The sequence below is a fragment of the Orussus abietinus genome, unplaced genomic scaffold, assembly GCF_000612105.2.
Source record: "Orussus abietinus isolate OABI.00-Male unplaced genomic scaffold, Oabi_2.0 scaffold301, whole genome shotgun sequence".
Lineage (NCBI taxonomy): Eukaryota > Metazoa > Arthropoda > Insecta > Hymenoptera > Orussidae > Orussus > Orussus abietinus.
The window spans coordinates 15366-34752 of NW_019394450.1; the positions used below are offsets into that span (position 1 = coordinate 15366).

At 36.3% G+C, this 19387-nt stretch overlaps 2 protein-coding genes across 4 annotated transcripts; both read right to left on the bottom strand.

Annotated features, from left to right (window-relative positions):
• Positions 1 to 34: 34 nt before the first annotated feature.
• On the bottom strand, positions 35 to 13867 carry LOC105702746 (xanthine dehydrogenase). Of its 3 annotated transcripts, none has more exons than XM_012430560.2 (28): positions 13430 to 13867; positions 10988 to 11096; positions 10845 to 10902; positions 10320 to 10416; positions 9702 to 9937; positions 9405 to 9612; positions 9201 to 9311; positions 8998 to 9114; positions 8741 to 8900; positions 8487 to 8628; positions 8209 to 8376; positions 8047 to 8123; positions 7736 to 7942; positions 7295 to 7479; positions 7104 to 7217; positions 5780 to 5921; positions 4742 to 5038; positions 4526 to 4648; positions 4092 to 4447; positions 3535 to 3709; positions 3259 to 3450; positions 3030 to 3175; positions 2112 to 2289; positions 1916 to 2044; positions 1590 to 1832; positions 969 to 1223; positions 715 to 882; positions 35 to 638 (listed from the first exon to the last, which is right to left on the bottom strand). In XM_012430560.2, exons 2-28 carry the CDS (start codon positions 11069 to 11071, stop codon positions 594 to 596), a joined length of 4413 nt encoding a protein of 1470 aa, XP_012285983.1. In that variant the 5' UTR covers positions 11072 to 11096; positions 13430 to 13867; the 3' UTR covers positions 35 to 593. The 3 variants fall into 3 exon arrangements, with proteins under 3 accessions (XP_012285983.1, XP_012285984.1, XP_012285985.1); XM_012430561.2 differs by lacking the exon at positions 13430 to 13867 and adding an exon at positions 13233 to 13352; XM_012430562.2 differs by lacking the exon at positions 13430 to 13867 and adding an exon at positions 12980 to 13201.
• A 505-nt stretch (positions 13868 to 14372) lies between these two features.
• Positions 14373 to 17994, bottom strand: LOC105702748 (glycosylphosphatidylinositol anchor attachment 1 protein). Its single transcript, XM_012430564.1, has 10 exons — positions 17762 to 17994; positions 17405 to 17622; positions 17166 to 17322; positions 16863 to 17071; positions 16225 to 16442; positions 15981 to 16165; positions 15624 to 15748; positions 15310 to 15506; positions 15035 to 15202; positions 14373 to 14959 (listed from the first exon to the last, which is right to left on the bottom strand). Exons 1-10 carry the CDS (start codon positions 17901 to 17903, stop codon positions 14683 to 14685), a joined length of 1896 nt encoding a protein of 631 aa, XP_012285987.1. The 5' UTR covers positions 17904 to 17994; the 3' UTR covers positions 14373 to 14682.
• Between the last annotated feature and the right edge of the window lie 1393 nt (positions 17995 to 19387).

Below are 19387 nucleotides of genomic sequence, written 5' to 3' on the forward strand. Positions count from 1 at the left end.
TCAATGTATAGTAATGAAATGTAGTCCTGAATAATTGCTTTAAAAGTGTTAATCGTTCTTCTCTTTATTTATACTTTATGACATCAACTACTATAGTTGTACGTTTATGTTCATCGCCATTAATCGCTTTCTTTTGTTTAAGACAGCCATTAGTAGCAATCAATATTAAATATCAGTTTTTTGTCAGTGTATATTAAACTGTCAGCGAGTGAGTGTACAGACTATGAAATTATTTTATTAACTTTCGCGATTTAAACAGGTCATTAATATGCTTTAGACTATCTCTTATACATGATACAAGTAAAATCAACACAATTTCTTACCTATATTCATGGATTATACTGTACTAACTATGGAATGTTTAAGTCACACTTTGTTAATATTAGTTGGATATTACGTATTGTACAATTAAAAGCTGGTCGCGTTCTTATATCATATAACATGTTTAACGAATTACAATTAATTCAGGAAGAGAAGGTACGCACGTTTTAGCTCACTAAGGATAAATACAGATTTGCATGCGAGGAATAATTAAATATGCGGAAATCGCGTAATGTCGTTTGCAATTATACTCGCGAACTCCTATATAAAATTTATGGTACAATATTCCATGGTCGCTTTCCATCCCCTTCGCCGAGCTGAAAATTGACGAAACGAATGATAATATGTTAAATGCATTGGTGTAATTGCAAATTTTGTACTAATTGATATTACCTTCAGGGTTAAATCGTCAACACACGCCATTCGGATACGAGCTGCCGTAGCTGGTGAATCCAATCTAAAGTTTTTCGTAACCTTCATTTCCTCACGAGCAGCTTTAATCGCCTGTTTTATGGCGAAGAAAGCAGAGGAAGCTAAAAAGAGAGGCGGTTCTCCGACGGCCTAAAATTAACAGATTATTAGATACATATTGTTTACCCGACATGAGGACGCTCTATCAAATACTATCTTGTATTGGTTGTCGGTACCTTTGACGAGTAAACAGCCCTTGGATTAGGAGCCCCCTTTAAAAGCGAGACGTTAAATTCTTGAGGTATATCCGTAAAACCAGGCAATTTATATGCCCCAGGACCACGACTGTAAAGAATCCCAGTTGGAGAGTATATCAGTTCCTCTAATGTAAAAAGACCATATCCTTGAATGAAGCCGCCCTCCACTTGTCCAATGTCTATTGCAGGATTCAGACTTTCCCCCAAATCCATGACAATATCCGTTCTCAAGACCTGTGAAATGGATTACGCATGTACATAAATGGATAATTGAGTTATTGACAAATATTGTACTGTATCATTAAATTATCTATTGTTGTAGTATTAATGGTAATATGGTAATGTTATAATACGAGACTACCTTAATTCTATAACTATTATATCATGATATGCCTGTGCATAACAATTATATAACAGTTATACATTAAAAAATGTAACGTGTTACCGATATGTAATGTGTATGTTACATAATTCGTTTTATAACAATGTTATGTTGCTGTTATGGAGCTGTGTTTGGTGGATATATAATGGCAATAATCAATTATCATGCGGTATTATTACATTATATATNATTATAATAGAGATAAATTGCGAGTTTACCTCGTGATCTCCGGTAAGACAATCAATTTCCACTTCCGTACATGCCACTCCATATGTGAAGTAATTGAATGGCTTTCCCGAATTGGTATCAAAAGAGTATCCTATATCTGGAGTTCGGTAATATCCGGTAGCGGAGAGACTGATTCTTTCGAAATATGCCTTCGATATCCATTCTTCCCATTTGCCCTTCGGATTGCTATCGACGATATGTTTTATGCGATCCATTATTGTGTTGCATGCATTCTATATAACCGGAAAAGAACATGTCGCGTATAATTCACTTTCATATAAAAAAAAAAAAAACTGAATAGACTTTGTAGGATTACCATTACAGCCATGCCGTTCAGATCGGAACCAGCACTCGCAGCTGTTGCTGATGTGTTTGGAACTTTATCAGTTGCAGTCTCACTGATATGGATTTTGTTAGGATCAACTCTTAGGATTCTGCTCGCGACCTTGAAAGATGGCGAATAAATTATTTTGAAATATTAATAAGTACATATAAATGACACTATACGTTACTTGAATCATCTTTGTGTGCAAGCCTTGGCCCATTTCGGTGCCGCCGTGACTAATTAATACCGAACCATCGGTGTATATGTGGACGAGTGCTCCGGCTTGATTTAGGAATAAAGCGGTGAACGCAATGCCGAATTTTGTTGGAACAATTGCTATGCCTCTTTTCCGGTATCTATGCTCTCTGGAAATAGTGTTATGCTGTCAGTACATAGTATATTACAACTAAGATGAAGTGAAACCCCTCTCGAATCAGTCGACTCGAATAAGACACTTCTTTTTTAAGAGTATTGGATCGAACTGTTCGACACTGACATGTCACTTAAAAATTGTCCTGACACTTTATAAATTTGGATTTTCGAAAAAAAGATTGGTTAACTTAGCCTAGACCAGAACTAAAACGGCGTCGAGCTCTCATATTTCGATCGATATACAAGTATTGAAGGCTCTGATATAAGAAACGAAGGTGTCAGGACAATTGTTAAACAATGTAGAAGACTCTGGTAATGGACAAACTCGCATTTGAACGGGATAAATGTAAAAAAGTGTCTCATGCCCTTCTGTGCTAAATCGAAGGTAACACGAGGTCTCGGAGAGAAAATTTAGTTGAAACTAAAATCACAGATGGCACAGGGTGGCAGTCTACAGTCAATTGGGGCATCAAAAACCGAGAATCCGAGAGATTTCTGGAGTTTTACTTCGATTTCTTTATAAATATTGTATGGAAACGACATATGGAGTATGTCATTTAGTACAATACCCAACATAATTCGACACAGCTATCGATATAAATACGAATGTCGGCAACGTAGGTATTGAGAAGAATCTTGTTTACCGACGTCGATCAAATTTCTCGACGGTTTCGCTCTACCTTAGATAACAAGTACTCTCTGTATCGTCTAAAACCAGTTGTAGTGTACTTACTTATTGAAGCGGCGAATATTGGCTAATCTTTCCTCGTAATTCGAGGAAACAAGACATTGCTTCCAACAACGCTCCAATGTACAGTGTTCGAGCTTTTGATTGTAATGGGTCAAATCACCCTCTTTGTACAGATTTAATTCAGATACCTGTAACATGTTCTCGTTACAGTCATTTATGTTTACAGTTTAATGTGAGAAGTCATGACGTTTCAAGTTATCTTAATTGGTACCTTTGTTACGTCCATGTTGAGGTAATCAGCTATATCGTGAACGATATTCTCAGCCGCGAACATTCCTTGAGGTCCGCCAAAACCCCGAAATGCAGTATTCGATGGTAAATTAGTTTTACACATGTAACCGTAAACGTTGGACACGGGCACTTTGTAAGCGTTTTCAAAGTGAAACATGGCACGTTCCAACACCTGCATGTAATTGATTAATTTTATGTAACGTTATAATGAGTTTATCGTCAGTTTTAATGTTCATCGAAGATGTTCGCTACTCACCGATCGCGAAAGGTCGAGGGAATATCCTGCATTATTGTAAATATGTATTTCAACTACTTGGATACGACCGTCATTGTTGAAACCTGCTTTATATTTAAACATAAATGGATGCCTGGTACCAGAGATCATCATGTCCTCGTCTCTGTCCAACATACAACGGACTGGTCTGCGCAATCTGCAGTAATAATTTTACAAAGATATATAAAATATCCTCATTAAATGATGAATATAATTACGATTATATTTCAATTAAATTCTGTGGTACCAGGTGATCAATAATATGATTCCCTCTGAATGACGTTGACTCTCTTCGTGGATAATTCCCATTTAAGGGGTACATCATAAACAATGTGCAGGCTAAAACGCAATTATTCCGTACATGCTGTTAATATCGAAGGTACGTAAGGAAATAAATTCATATTCCTTTCTGAATGATTTACCGACGTCGATTAACACGTTGGCCACTTTGGCGGCCAACGTGTTAAAAAAGCAGTTAAGGCGTGAATAACATTAAACAATTGTTGAATATACTTACTATAGCCATTAAATTCGCTTACCTATGTGCGGCTATAGCCACTGGCAATGCAATCAAAATTCCTCGGGATTCTTTCCCTCCGAAACCACCACCTAATCGTTTAACGCGAACGTTAATCCTATTAATCGGCACGTCGAGGACATAGGCTACCAATTTTTGGACTTCGCTAGGATGTTGAGTCGAGCAGGTCAATTCAATTTCGTGTTCTTCCTTCGGGACGGCAATCGAGGCATGAGTCTCTAGGTAAAAATGTTCCTGTCCCCCCATTCGCACTTCCTTTTCTATTATATGATCGCATTCCTTGAACGCCTTTTCTGCATCGCCTTTGACTATCCGAACAGGGCATCCGGGGAAGAAAGAGTTCTCCTTAATGGCGTCCTGAAGAAACGGGAACACGATAGATGTCACTGGGTCTTACAAGCTGTTACATTAAACAATTGTTTAAAAGAGTACCACCTCTATCGAAATGATTATAGGAGATATGTCTTCGTATTCGACGTGGACCATTCTCGCCGCTTTTTGGGCGGTGACTTGATCCACGGCTACGATCGCTCCAATATTCTGCCCGTGGCTGGTGACCTAGAAGTTCGACGTTAAAAAGGATTGAACTCACTTGAACGTTACAAGAGATACGAAGTTCTGTTATAGGAATTATGGCATTTGCTTTGGTACCTTGTCCGAATAGAATACCGGCTCGTCGTGAGCCACAGGACCGACCATCATTTTGTCTTTTGGTACATCCTTCGCGTCGAAAAATGCCACTACCCCTTCGAGGGCCAAAGCTTTAGATGGGTCGATTTTTATAATCTTGGCGTGTGCTCGCGTGGATAAAACTAATGCTAGATATAATTCACCGACGACGTGTGGGATGTCGTCGCAATATACTGCCTCGCCGGTGACTTGCTTATAGGCGCTTGCGTGGACTATCGTTCTACCGATCAAATCTTTTGGATCTTGATCTTCTGAAACCTTTAAATATTGAAACGTTCAATCTTTAAGGTGATATGAAAGTGGTGTCTAAGGGGTTTGGTTTGTATGAAATTTTTCTCTGTATTAGGTGTACCGAATCGATAGAGTTTTACCGATTAAATATCGGTCTACCGATCAAATCTTTTAGATCTTGATCTTCTGACACCTTTAAATATTGAAATGTTCAATCTTTAAGGTGATATGAAAGTAGCGTCTAAGGGGTCTCGTTTGTATGAAACGTACTAGGTGTAGTCTGTACTAGGTGTACCGAATCGTTTAAGTTTTTACCACGTGCAAATGAAGGTCCCAAGAAAGGTCCCGACACTCAAATTTAATTTTAAAAACTGTTATAAATATTTCCTTAATTTTGTATTTAAAAAATGAAATTTTATGGGGGTCAAAACTTTACTTAGGGCCTCCATATTCGTTAGTTAATACGATAAATCGATAATTTCATACGATTCGGTCCATTCTATTAAGAGAAAACGGTTATAAACTATGGACTCCTCATATCCCACTTTCATCTCACCTTAAGTTTGCTTTGCGTTACTAGAATTTGATTAGTTACGCTTGAACATTTCAGTGTCATATATTACCATTTATTTTGTCTGCGTTTTGAGTATAGTAGAGAATGTTTAATCTACAGCGTGCGCGTTTCATTTACCTATATTCTTCTATATGCATTAAATTTACTTATTCTTAACGCATTAGATTAATTAAATGTTTAATTTAGAACCTTACCACTTGGAAGTATTGGGAGCTTTTTGGAGGCTGGTAATGGAAACCTTCCCCTGCCGTTTCTAATTCCTTAGGCAAAGGAATAATTCTAGGTACGTCATTCAAAAGCTGTTTCGTAATACGAATAAATCCTTTGAAGAATAAGCTGCGCAAATAATTAGAAAACGTATTTTGTCGATATTTAATAATAATAGAATAAAATAGATTTGGTAAAACTGAGGTTTAGGTTATTATATAGACTCCTAATAATGATTTGACTGTGTCGGCAGAAAGATTAAGAGATAGAAAACAAGAGACGCTCTCTTTCTCTCTTTCCCTCCGATATTACAAAATAGTTGCGTATCACAATATGACGACCGATTTTGATTTCATGTAATGAAACAACAATGCGATTCAGTAGTAAGTGACGTTCGGCCTTAAAATTGTGATAATGTGATTTCCAACAATTTTCAGTGATTTCTGCTTGCGATTTAAAACTGATTTCTATGCGCTTTCGAATATTAAAATCAATTATTTCTTTAGTGAATAACCACTTGGCTGTAGTTAACAATAGTTGGATTGGAACTAGTGACCTAATCTAACTGAAATTAATTCAAATTAAATATTTATAAACATTAGAAATACAGTATATAAAGTTAAACATATGTTAACCCCTTGCGCTACAATGACGAGCTAGACTCATTATAAGGTTTTAATGACCAACTGCGCCATTATATTATGCAGTTAACAGCAGCTAACTTAAATTAAATGGTGCTTTATCGCAATATTTTTCATAATTAAATCGAAGCGCAAGGGGTTAGTTCTCAATTTTTTTTAGACTGATTTAATCTGGGTTGATTTTTCTTATGTAAGGTTAATACGTCGAATCATGTCGTCGTATGGCGGCCGGCCAGCAATTAACAATATACCAAATTTGTAATTCACTTAATAATATATACTTTTCTAATTATGTTCTAACGGATACATGGGATTTATTGTTCCGAAGAAAGCGTTGGTAAATGACTCATTACACAACAATCTGATGATAGAATCACGGCAAGGAAGGTCAAAATAGAACGGCAAGTGTAGACATATTTGCATATAATACGTATGTACCAGGTGCTGAGTTTATGTCATGTATCAAGTGTCGAAAACGTACATTCAGATTATTAGGTTGCCTGATAAGTCCGTTCGCGAACGGCGGAAAAAGCGAACGGACTTATCCGACACCCTAACATAACAATTATTTTTGTAATTTTGTAACAAACAACCTTCATAAAATATGTCGAGGTTGTCAGAAGTCCCCTGGACCCCAGTTTTACCAAATGTTTAATTAAATTTTTATTACCTGAGAGTGAGAGAACGTCGATATAGAATCATACCACCAGGTGCATCACCTGATAAGGGAAGTTCCTTCAATAAGGAGTCATAAACCGTTTCTAGCAGACCATAGTCCCACTTTCTGGAAAGTTCAAGTAGGATTGAACAATCTGTCATAAATACTAGGGAATATTTAAACAATTCATATGATCTACACACTTTCCGATAATGGTCTCGCGCGTTTTCCTCGCCAGTGTAGTAACAGGTGCCATCCCACCAAATGCCATGTGCACATCTTGGACAGTATTTGTTTTTGGTTTGAAAAATACGTTCAAAGCTAAATTTACAATGGCAATATCGTCATCTCGCCTTTTGGCTTGCTTGTATGCAGCGAAATATTGGCCCTGTATTGGATAATAAAATATATTATAAAATATGTTGTATCGGGGATTTTCGATTTGACGTTTTCAATAGCGTGCATTAACCCATTTACATCATTAGCATATATACTCGTGTACGTTCAGTTTTCTTGGTCACTATCACCGGAGCGTATGTATACGCTCAATTTTACTTGTCACTATCATTAAGCCTGAAATTTGGTGATAAGGACCCTCTTTTTTATACTTCCTTATGATGCAAATGGGTTAAATCGTCCTGTACCTCGACTGTGAACGGAATTTCGATGGATACTAATATTTCATCAGGTGAAACAACGTTCCTTCGATAACCCACGAAGAATGTATGATCCATCGGTACAGATCGGTTCCCTCTAGTTAGACTGCGTAAATTTAATGTTACACCTGCGGCCATGAATACGGGATTTAAATCCGATATGGGACTCCCAGTCATTATGTTTCCACCGACAGCCTATAGATAAGAACATGGGATTATTCTAAGTAACATATGTACTTATAGAATCACTTATGAAGTCTCCATAAGATTTACTTATTCATTGTTTAAGTATGTCTTACCGCGACATTTCGTACTTGCTTTCCAGCGAACCAGTGCAGCATATTAACAATTTCGTTAAAAATTCTCGTTCTAAATTCTGAAACACGTAGTGACAGTATTGTACATATTTCGGTGCGAATAGCGACCAACAGTTTGGATTATTTAAACGTATTTATAATTACCAGCTTCGGTTTTTATTCGGATTCTGAGAGCTTCTTCCATTTCCATTAAAGTAACGCTAGCTCCCACTATCAGTTTATCGGGGGTTTCGGAAATTTCGCGCATTTCCTTCACTTGCGTTGGTTGTATCAGTACGGGATATAAAAAGTGTTTGAATTTCACTTCGACTCCTAGAGGATAATCGATAAGGTGATTATTCCATCGTCGTAATATTTTATTCATTTTAAAATGACTGCTTTGAAAGTTCTGAATTCATTATAACGAGATTCTCGTGACTTACCAACTTCAGTATTACCGACGATGATCTTTGCATTGTGGTGACGATGCTTAAGAACAAGTAATTGATGCATATCAGTAGGCCTGTACCAAGTGACATTTTTCCCTTTAAACTCTAAGTACTGTTCATCCAATTCCGAGGATATCTGAAAGCGCAAACCTTTCTCTTAATATCATTCTTAATGAATGCGCAATTTATTGCGTTGCGTTCCTTGCTGTCGCAATTAGACTGTGTAATGTTGCAGGAACTTCACTTACACTTAATTTAGGAGGAAAGATCGGTTCTTGAGATGGATCATATGGTCGAAATTCATTCGGGTTAAATACTTCATCCGGTTCCGAAGTGAAGGCTTTTTTAACATTCTCTCCCATTCTAGTTGTCTTTTCGAACTCTTCGCCAATGTGTCCATTTGGAATCCTATAAACCGTACGAAACGATTTTCGGCAAGTGGAAGAGATTTTACTTTCAGATTATTATTTCATTGAGTAAGACAAATGTTTGATAAAAAACTTACGGTTTAGATTCATTGGAATTGAATGCCTTGGTATTCTCTGACGTGAAGCTTCTTTTGCAACAAGCATCACCTGATCTGCACGACTTTGCATCTTTGCAAGCTATTCCATTTGGAATCCTAAAAAAAAATGATAATACGCAAATGTAATCACGTATATCATATTACAATCGAATAGAGAAACAGATGGTCACAATCTGTCGTACAAATTAGACTCCTCAGAATTAGATGACGTAGTTGCGAGTAAAGCTTTTTTGCAGCACGCGTCACCTAATCCACCCGTCTCCAGATCTTTGCATGAATTTCCGTTTGGTATCCTAAACATAACAGAAAATAATGTCAAACACGGGCATACTCATTTAATTTATATTCCATCTGGATGTAATTAGAATGTTCAAATTACAACATACGGCTTGGAATCCCTCGAACTGAGTGAATTAATTTTTTCCGCCGTGGAAGTGTTCCTGCAACATGCAGCACCTAATCCACACGTTTTCGCATTTCCACCCGAGTCCTCGTTTGCTATCCTAGAGGAAATTTGGGACTGTTCCCATTCTTCCGTGAACGTTTTGAACCCTTCTATAATTGGTCTGTACCCTGTGCACCTGCACAAATTACCTGAGAACATGACGATTAAACATTATCACCGTCTCGTAACACAAGTAGGGCGGAATTTGTACTAATATGTCTGGTTACAGGGTGGATACCTTGGAAGGCGATCTCCAAATTTTCCATCGTAGGCTTTGGTATGCTCCGAAGTAATGCATACATTGACATTACGATTCCGGGGGTGCAAAAGCCACATTGGGACCCGTGAGCTTTTGCTATCCTTTCTTGAACAGGATGAAGCTTCGTTCTTGTGCTTCCTATTCCTTCTACCGTAGTTACCGCGAGCCCGTGCATTGCGCAAACCGGCATCAGACATGCATTCACTGCCAAGTGGCTATAAATGATATTTAATGACTGTATGTTCCAGCACGCGTCCAGTACATGACGGATGGATTTAAGGTGATGTGAAAGTGGCGTCGAAGAGGTTTTGCTTATAAAACGTTTGAAACTTTACAACGTGAATAGGGAGACTATAAGGAAGGTCCTGAAGCGCATGAAATTTCAATTCTTTTCTAGTTTGTTTATAGGTATTTTAAAAATACTTTATAAAGAATGAAATTTCGCGAGTTTCAGGACCTACCTTAGGATCTCCATATTCACGTTTTAAAGTATGAAACGATTTGAGACACCCAGTTCGTAGAAAAGTTTTATGAACAATTGAGCTTTCGGATGCCGCTTTCACATCCCCTTAAGAGTACATTTTAAACTGTCGGTACCTTATTTTGCCAGTATTTCGGTCGCATTTGGAGACCATAATGGTACATGCACCGCAACCACCTTCTGCACATCCGAGCTTTGTACCACATAAGTGTACTGTATTTTGATCGTTAAGTGAACATAATGTATCAATTGATTGTATAGTCATAAATCGCGTATAAAGTTAACTATGACGTCGTTTTACTATACTAGTTTTACTATACTACAAGGGTACTAGGCGATGTGTTTCACTTTTTAAATAAAAATCAACGCCGATTACATTATGATCTACTAGAGAGGCTCTTATTACAATGGAATGTTTCCGTAAAATTAGTGTTTCGTCACACTGATGCATTATCGAATGTACTTATTCGTCTAAATTTTGTTAGATAATGAGAAACATTCCATCAAGACTTCATTTCTTTCATATTACGAGCGGAGGATTTATTATTTGTATACCATTCTGATGGATCTTGTAAAAGGTCTTATCATCCGTATCTTACTGATTGTGAGTGTTTGCAGAGGGATTGCATTCGAAAGGATACGTTTGTTGCGAAGATAATACAGTAGAGTCCATTCCGGGTCTACCGCGTGATCAACTACCTAATAACAAATAATAAACGATAAATGAAATAATAAATAGAAAAATTGCACGTATTTATTCAGTTACGTTTTAAGGCATTCGTACCTCTTTTCCGTTGACGTAAAAGACGAGCGTCTTGGCAGTTCTCTTATCGGAATTATCGACTCCGTTTTCCACGACATGCTCCATTTTTCTTCACCGATTTATAATAATGCTATTTGAAACACAAGGTGGAAGGTGGATATTATTCAAATTATTCTTTGGGTCTTGTGAAAAATAGGAAAATGTGAATGAAACGTATTTTATGCTTTATACGACACTAAGTCTTATGAATTTATCGCATCGCGTGTTTGCTAGACTCCACTACAGCGTTATGTAAGGTACACCATGATTGCGGTTTTCAATGACCTCATATAGAAATCTACGTATACATATTTTATGATTTTAAATGCATTATAATTATATCTGTGGCGCCATCATAAATTGCATATGCCCTAACAGGTCTAGTATTAACAGCGATTTTATTTACAATATTTCAGTGATCTTGAGCAGGTAATGGGAATAAAAATGAATTATCACAGAAGTTATGTAAACATTCCTTTACCGTGGAATTTTATGTAAAATCACTGAATCGTGTAGTTATGCAGTAATTACAAGGTGGAGGAATAATTGGATGTTACGTCCGTTTAATTGCGTCAACTGACTCACTATTAAATTTAGGTAAATGCTATTTGCGAGAAAATCGCCAAGGGAAACTTGAGTTTATTTCAACACAGATGCTTTCTAGAAATTAGTCTTTGATTCTAGAAAAATGTTTATCAGGTCACTTTCGTAATTCTAAACACGCTTGTTATTTTTTTTTTGTTTCACGAAACTCTTATCAATTTACACTTCACATCCGACACTTGATTCCTTATTTTCAGTGTAATCTGAAATTCACTCGTTGCACAATATCGAAAATGTGCTTATTAACAATTGTAAGAAAGTGCAGAGATGCTTTTCAATTAAAGAAAAACGTATTTAATTATTAACGTAGAAAGCAGAAATAAGGTTCGTCGGGAAAAAATTTCATTTTGTTTTAAATGAATGAAATAACGTTTTATATAGTAAAAGTATATAAAAACATCAGAAGTTGACGTAAACTACAGTTTATGTCATAACGAATGCGAATTACGCATAACATCGCGATTAAACATTGTTACGTGAACTGCACTGTAAATTTTCTCATCGAAAAAATTTCCATTAAGTTTTCTATAATTATTTCCATATCCCTTCAAGGTGTATGGTATATAACTATAGAAGGAGAGGATACAACTCTATAAAGAAAGAATACAATTCATAAAATTATTCTTTCTTTCAATAGTTGTATATCATCATTTGTAGGAACTGACTTTTATTTTACCACTATAGTGGTAATATATACCGCTTTCTTTTCTTAGGGTGGTCAATCAAATTTGGTAGAGATCTTCATTCTAATGAATTTAAGGAACTAAACGTTTGACTGTTACTCTCTTAGATAAATGTATTTTTATTAAGGTAAACAAATTAATCATCCATCGCGATTTCCAGTCCATCCACTATCGCGATCTCTCGACCAAAGATGTCCGTAAGAATCAATTAAAGACCACACACTGCTTTGAACTACCGAGGTGACTGTTTATTAACACTTTAAACCCATTGACTGCCAGGAAAATTTAGAGGCAGTCATGGTACATACGCTTACTACGAGATATCTCGTAGTTGGCAGTGAATGGGTTAAAAATCACTCGATTTAGCTTAAGGTGGGATGGAAGTGGCGTCGAAGAGGTTCCGATAGTGAAACTTTTTTCCGAACTGGATGTGCCGAATCATTTCAAACTTTACAATTTGAATATGAAGGCTATAACGAATATCCTGACACCCATACAATTTCAATTAAAAAAAAAAATTAGTTCATAGATTTCTAACAATTTTTAGAAAAAATAAAATTTCATGGGTATCGGGACGTTCCTTAGAGTCTCCGTATTCCCGTGGTAAAGTTTGGAAGGATTTGGTACCCTCAATTAGGAGAAAAAGATTTACGAACGATTGATCCTTCAAATGTCACTGTCAGATCACCTTAAGGAATATTGCAAAGGAAAAGAACAGTCCACTAAAATTAAGAAACATATCACTAAATATTTAACAGATGCCGTGACGTGCTATAATGTCCACAAGAATCGGTCGAGCATCACACACTAATCATTGAGGAGTCTAGATGACAACTCTTTGACAACTAAAGATTCTGCTAATCCACTTAGATGATGATGTGAAGAAGAAGTACGATCTGGTGAAATTGACGAACATTCCTACATCACTATTCAATTATTACTGTAATATGACGTTGTGTGGAGAAGTCACTGAGCGAAGGCGGCGATTTTAAGACGCGAGAATAACACAATGGTCGGTGTTCGATGCTCGTATCGTTTCTGATGATTTTCCTGCCAGTGGCTGACTCGGCCGATAGGAGAAAATTGACGTTTAAACGGAATTGACGAACGCAGGGAGGGGAAACCATTTGCTACGTACCGACTCTTGGAATGTCTCGCTTCGTGTTGGGTTTCGGAATTTTCTTTCAGTAGAAGAGAGAATCGCACGTCCTGAATTTCGATATGCCTCCGTTCGGTCTTTGCGGGGGCCCTAGGAAGCTGTCGAAGTTTCAAGCCAGATAAATAAATCTTGAGCAATTTAAGTGGTATAGGTTATCGAGTGATAAGCTTCGTGTTATGACGCAGTGTTTATGAATCCCTCGTGATCACTTCGAAAACTCTCATTTGGAGAACGTTTTGAAGTGCAACTTCTTATAGCACGGTAGGACGTGTAAGTTCGTATGTCACGTAATAATTATTTATTGGGTCGCTTAAAACAATGAGCTAAGCTCGTTGTGCTATAAATTTATTGGAGAACAGTAAAACGTCTAATGTAAAGTCTAAAGTGAAGCCGAAGGAACATCTGATGGTAGTATGTAAGAAAACATCGAAGAAANACGTAATAATTATTTATTGGGTCGCTTAAAACAATGAGCTAAGCTCGTTGTGCTATAAATTTATTGGAGAACAGTAAAACGTCTAATGTAAAGTCTAAAGTGAAGCCGAAGGAACATCTGATGGTAGTATGTAAGAAAACATCGAAGAAATGGAAACAGCATACCGAAACGAAAGTGAGACATTCCGTTTAATGTATGGTGAATGTTATTCTTTGAATTTTCAGGGATAAATGTGGAAAAAATAAAGGCGGGGGGGGGGGGCATAAAAATGCGTCGATACGGACCAGTTCCTGTTTTTCTCGTGCATTTTTTGGCAATCAAAAGGTCTCCAAAAGATTTCTGATCAGTACCTACTTAACACTTTTGACACATTTGTGATTTTAGCAAGTACTGATCAAAGTAAGAACATTTTATTTTGTTAATGAGGATAGTGTTGCAGTGCATTATAGCAGGAATAGGGAGCAACTGTAAAAAAAAAGCTAATAATTAGGCATAATAGAGAATGCGTTTTATTTGTTTGTTTGATGTAAAAAAATGTACACAATCAGCCGCTTTTATGATACAATGGAGTTTCTTATAGATTATCTTTTTGAACGATTAAGGAGCAACAATGCCATATTACTCTGATAATAAATATTTTGGATATTCGTAATGTAGATGGTTCACGCTTCATTGTAAAAATGTGAAATGCTTTTTATTTAATTGGACCAGCATGTAAAAATAATGAAATTGAATTCGCACGTTTTGGTAAAACGTGGTTATTCCGTCCTATTTCCTTACGCCGGGCACTTTGTCGTTACGAGTCGGCAATGTCTTTGCTACATATAACATTCCATAATAATAGCCAGTTAGGCAATATAACGGCAACTGTTACGTTGTAAAACCAGTTGCCGTAAATCATAGAATCTATAATACTGAACACAAATGCTTGCTTCGTTGCTTGGACTCCTCTTGAGAGCAGAGGTAGCACACCCTCTCCTGGAAAGTTAATAAACGTATATCCCAATACGACGAGGGATGCCAGCACAAAGGGATGTAAGAAAGCCCACAAGATGTAAAGGAAGCCCTGTAACCTAAGGAATGAAATGTATAAATACACGTCTACCTCTGTATATTTATATGAAAGTAATTGCGCACGATGTAATTACCTTACTCTTAATACTGACTTCGATGCTATAACTAACGCTGCTGGAACGTAAACGGTAGCAGCCAGTAATGCTAGTGAAAAATTGTGCATAGAAATGCACATCAGCGCGGTAGCTAACTCTATCCATGCTATTATACAAACAAGTGCTACATTATCATACTTCTTAGACCTGCAATGAAATACAACAGGATATAATGGAATATTACGGAATGTAACGACTTATCATTAAAATACTTTTAACTGCACGTTGTGTAGAATAAATGTGTGGCACTTTACCGTTTGAAACAAAGAGGCCATAGCAGTGATAAAATGGTGATAATAATGAAGCCATAGTAGATGGAACTTTCTGTCGGTAATTCCCATAAATAGGAACCAACCGATGTAAACCATTTAGGAGATGACATCACAACTACACCAGCAATATGAGCCCATAGTATTTCGGATGCTATATCTCCAATGTCGAATGACTCAATCTGAGGAATAAGTTTATAAGCTTAATAATAATCATTTTACTGGAAAAGGATTTCGAGAAGTTAATTAAGAGCGTAGATATTTTAGCAATGAGAGGTATTTATACTGCATCGACATACCGGTTCTTCTTCATCACATTTCTTATCATCACGTTTCGAAGGAGGCGTTTGTAATTTCAACCACAAGCAAAATGCCTTTATAAAGAGGCATCCTATGATTGAAACCAAAGGTGGCATGTAAAATCCTAGAAATGAAGTAGTCACAAGTTATATTCAGGAGTTAGATTCATTTGATACGCGTTAATTATTGCAGTATAATATGAATTTGTCTAATGTATTATGATTAAAGAAACTCATTTTACATACTCATCAATAAGCCCCCACTTTAATGCTTTTAATAGTTAAGTAGGTAGAAAATTTTAATGAAATACAGTTACTTAATTGAAACTAGAATTTATTAATAATTGATTACTTTACCTATTGAAATATATCTATCAGTTGAAGGTAACAAGTAGAAGAAAAACGATTGATGAAATCGTTCTAGTAAATTGTTTAACGAACGAACTATACTTTCTACGACTCGTCCTACTTGGAAAAAACTGGCTTCACGACCACGGTCTGTTTTCTTGAAACCTTCTAAAGTAATAGCTTCGATTCCAAACCTTAAAAAATGCATCATTTAGAAAGTATGTCATTAGTCACAATGATATATGGTTATTACCTGTGGAATAGACCGTGATTGCCTGTTGGTACTCCAGTTGCTTGAGTGAAAATCATTGACATTAACGTATTAAAGTGATACCACCATTTCTTAAATTTGTTTTTATAATTTACATCGAATCGACGTTGGAAAGATCTATGGATATTTTCTTTGGAAACCATCTTTTGAGCTAAATTGAAAAGATCCAAATTTGGCAGCTGTCCATTAAGTCCCTCTATCTGTTGAAATAGGATTACAAAGTCTTGTCACAAATTACAGTGTTATAAATACCGATAAAATATTATTCAATATGTCTCCTTATATTAGATGTAGCCAGATGAGCATGTAAAAAGTGCTCTGACATAAAATTAAATGTTACATAAATTAGTTATCTGGCTACATTCTTTAGTAGCCACTAACACATTGCGTACGGCACTCTGCTCGTTCAATGCGCTTCCAGAGCCCGCGCATTTTTGAACTTGTGGGTTACGAGATATTCTCGTAACCCGGCCACAAGGTTTGGTTTGCTATATACGAGATATCTCGTGACCCGTATGCAATATGTTAACAGTCAACATACTATTGAATTATGTAATCCTAAACAGCTTGTTAATTATTACGTAATTTGTGAAATTGAATAAGTGAATAAATTGATGTACCTTAATATCTATGTATCCAATCCTCATAGCATGTAACTCTAAATTAATAGCTGCTTGAATGGCACCGGCTCTTCCCATTAAGTCACCAGCTATTAGTACATCCTCCTGCCCACTGGTGACCCCGTGATATGCATCTAACCACGCTTGCATGCCCAATTGTTCATGTTCGGTCACAAGAAATATAATATCTTTGGCCCAATACTTCTGCTCTAATAAAAATAACAAGTAATGCTTTGGTATTATCGGCCACTCATGGATATGATTACAAAGAGCATGAAAATAACTTTTCACTGATATACATACTACGACAAAATTTTGCAAATGCTAACAACAATGCAATCGAAGGTGCTGTAGTTTGGTGAACACTATTTATGGGACGATAAGGCACGCTTACGACAATTGCTTCAGTTCTAGCACCTCTTGGAGCTCTGACGATACCATAAATATTTTGTCCTGTAAACTTTAAGGATTAACGTCATTTAGTCCGCTTCTAGTTTTCATTAAACTAGGATTCACCCATGTTGCACTTTTTAATAATTTACCTGCTGGTCACGGAATGGATAATTGAGCGTAAAATTATGCTCGTACACATCAAGATGGAGCTGATGGAGCTTCGCCCATATCCAGGCATACGGCATTCCATCGGGATACCTTTTCATCTCCTCGGTTAACTCTCGATGAAATTGCTCCGCTGTCCTCTCTAAATTAGATTCTTTCGTAACCAAACCAGGTAGCAGAGCATTTTCCGAGAAGTAAGTACCTATTTAACGTAAGAGGAAAACGTGTATGAAATTATGATGACATCGAGATAAGACTTTGCATATCAACTAAATTACATAATGTAATTTAAAATAAATAATGAATCGCATTCTATAAAGAATAGAAAAGATTATATTTACTATCGTTAAGTGAAGGCAGGGCTAGAAGCATCACCCACACTGTACCGCCTATGTACATGAAAAAGCACAGAACTTTCTCCCATTGTACTAAAAATTTAATAATTTTTCCATTTCCGGCTCTAGGATTAGTCAACAAACCCATTTCTTTCCTATTTTACAAGTTACTAGACAACCAATTTAAATTCGACCACATAACCCCATCGCTGCTCATCCCCTTAGAAATCGATCGCACACTTGAACCTAACCTAACTAGACATCCGTACAGCTGACATTGGCCTAGGGACTTTCTGGAGAATCTTCCTGTCACTTGCAACACCATGTGCAACCACTGACAGATCTGGAAGACAGTCGACACGAAGCGATTCTATTCGTCAATTAGCGATACACGAAACCAAGTCAACCAATCAGAGAGCTTCCTCCATTTTGTGCCGCGAAACAGAAACTTATTTGAATATTTCAAATTTTCCAAGGCGAGCATACTTGTCCTTTGTAAAAGGATAAGTATTATAAAAGGATAAGTAAATACTCGTCCTTTGTAAAAAAAACTATAAAGAATAATAAAGTTAAGTAAAAAGGAATAAAATTTCTAGACAAGTCACTTTTGGTTAATTATGTTTCATATTCTTCTACACAATTTTCTTGACACAATACCAAAATTATTATATTGCCTTGTTGATTACTGAAGCGGTACTTGTGAATCTTTAAAAATAGCTAGATACTATGCTGGTTTTATTGCCGTATGACTTTTATTATTAGTCGTTACCATTAAAATATAACAGCCTTCAATCTCGATTCTCATTTGACTCAAACATGTCATGATTAAACATGTCGTATTTCTCTAAAATATTTGGTGAAGTTAATGTCTTGCTGCAGCATTTAAACAATAGTTCCAGCGAGGAGAAATTATGAATCAATATCTTGGAAATATTTTGTGATCGTTGTTATATCATGATATGTTAATAAAGTTGTATAAAAATGAGGTGCAAACAAAGCGTTCTTATACTCTCAGCATGTATCCTGCAGTATCCTTTTACAATATTAACAACCGACTGTACGTTTTTTTATATACTTGATAATTAATTAGTTAATTACAGAATCATAAACTGGGATATACAGAATAATCTAAATACATGTAAATGTTTTTTTTGCAGTTCGTAATGGTACTTTGACAGATCTGTCAAAATGCAAACTCACTCATCTTGGCACCGAATATATGGGCTCGATAATGGCAACAGCTGGTGGCATTCGCTGTCAATCTTGGCATTCAGAGCAACCGTTGCATATGGTCAAATTTCATAAATAATCTTTCGAATTTCCTGACATAGAACATATAAGAAATAAAATGTTACTAGACTCCTATCCATTAGCATACATTAGTTTGTTTAAAAAGAGACATAAATTAAAGTTATCATATCATACATGACAGGATTCACCACTACTTGATGCTAATTTTGGCATTCAACGTAAACATATTAAGCCTGATCTCAGCATATATCATGACATTGTACAACTTCTAAGACTAATTAACAAAGAATAATTATAAAATAACATCAAGGATCCAGAACGTTTTATTTCTCCTATAATAGTCTGTAATTTAAACGAATGATTGTTTTGTTGAATGCAGGT

Excerpts from the sequence above, each read along its gene's own strand:
- LOC105702746 (XM_012430560.2), bottom strand. The coding sequence starts at position 11,071 with ATGGAGCATGTCGTGGAAAACGGAGTCGATAATTCCGATAAGAGAACT. Across the intron at positions 9,613-9,701 it reads TTTGGAGATCGCCTTCCAAG|GTAATTTGTGCAGGTGCACA; the intron begins GTATCCACCCTG and ends TCATGTTCTCAG. Across the intron at positions 1,833-1,915 it reads TGAACGGCATGGCTGTAATG|AATGCATGCAACACAATAAT; the intron begins GTAATCCTACAA and ends CCGGTTATATAG.
- LOC105702748 (XM_012430564.1), bottom strand. The coding sequence starts at position 17,903 with ATGGGTTTGTTGACTAATCCTAGAGCCGGAAATGGAAAAATTATTAAA. Across the intron at positions 15,507-15,623 it reads AATGTGATGAAGAAGAACCG|ATTGAGTCATTCGACATTGG; the intron begins GTATGTCGATGC and ends CTTATTCCTCAG. Across the intron at positions 15,203-15,309 it reads TGGCCTCTTTGTTTCAAACG|GTCTAAGAAGTATGATAATG; the intron begins GTAAAGTGCCAC and ends ATTTCATTGCAG.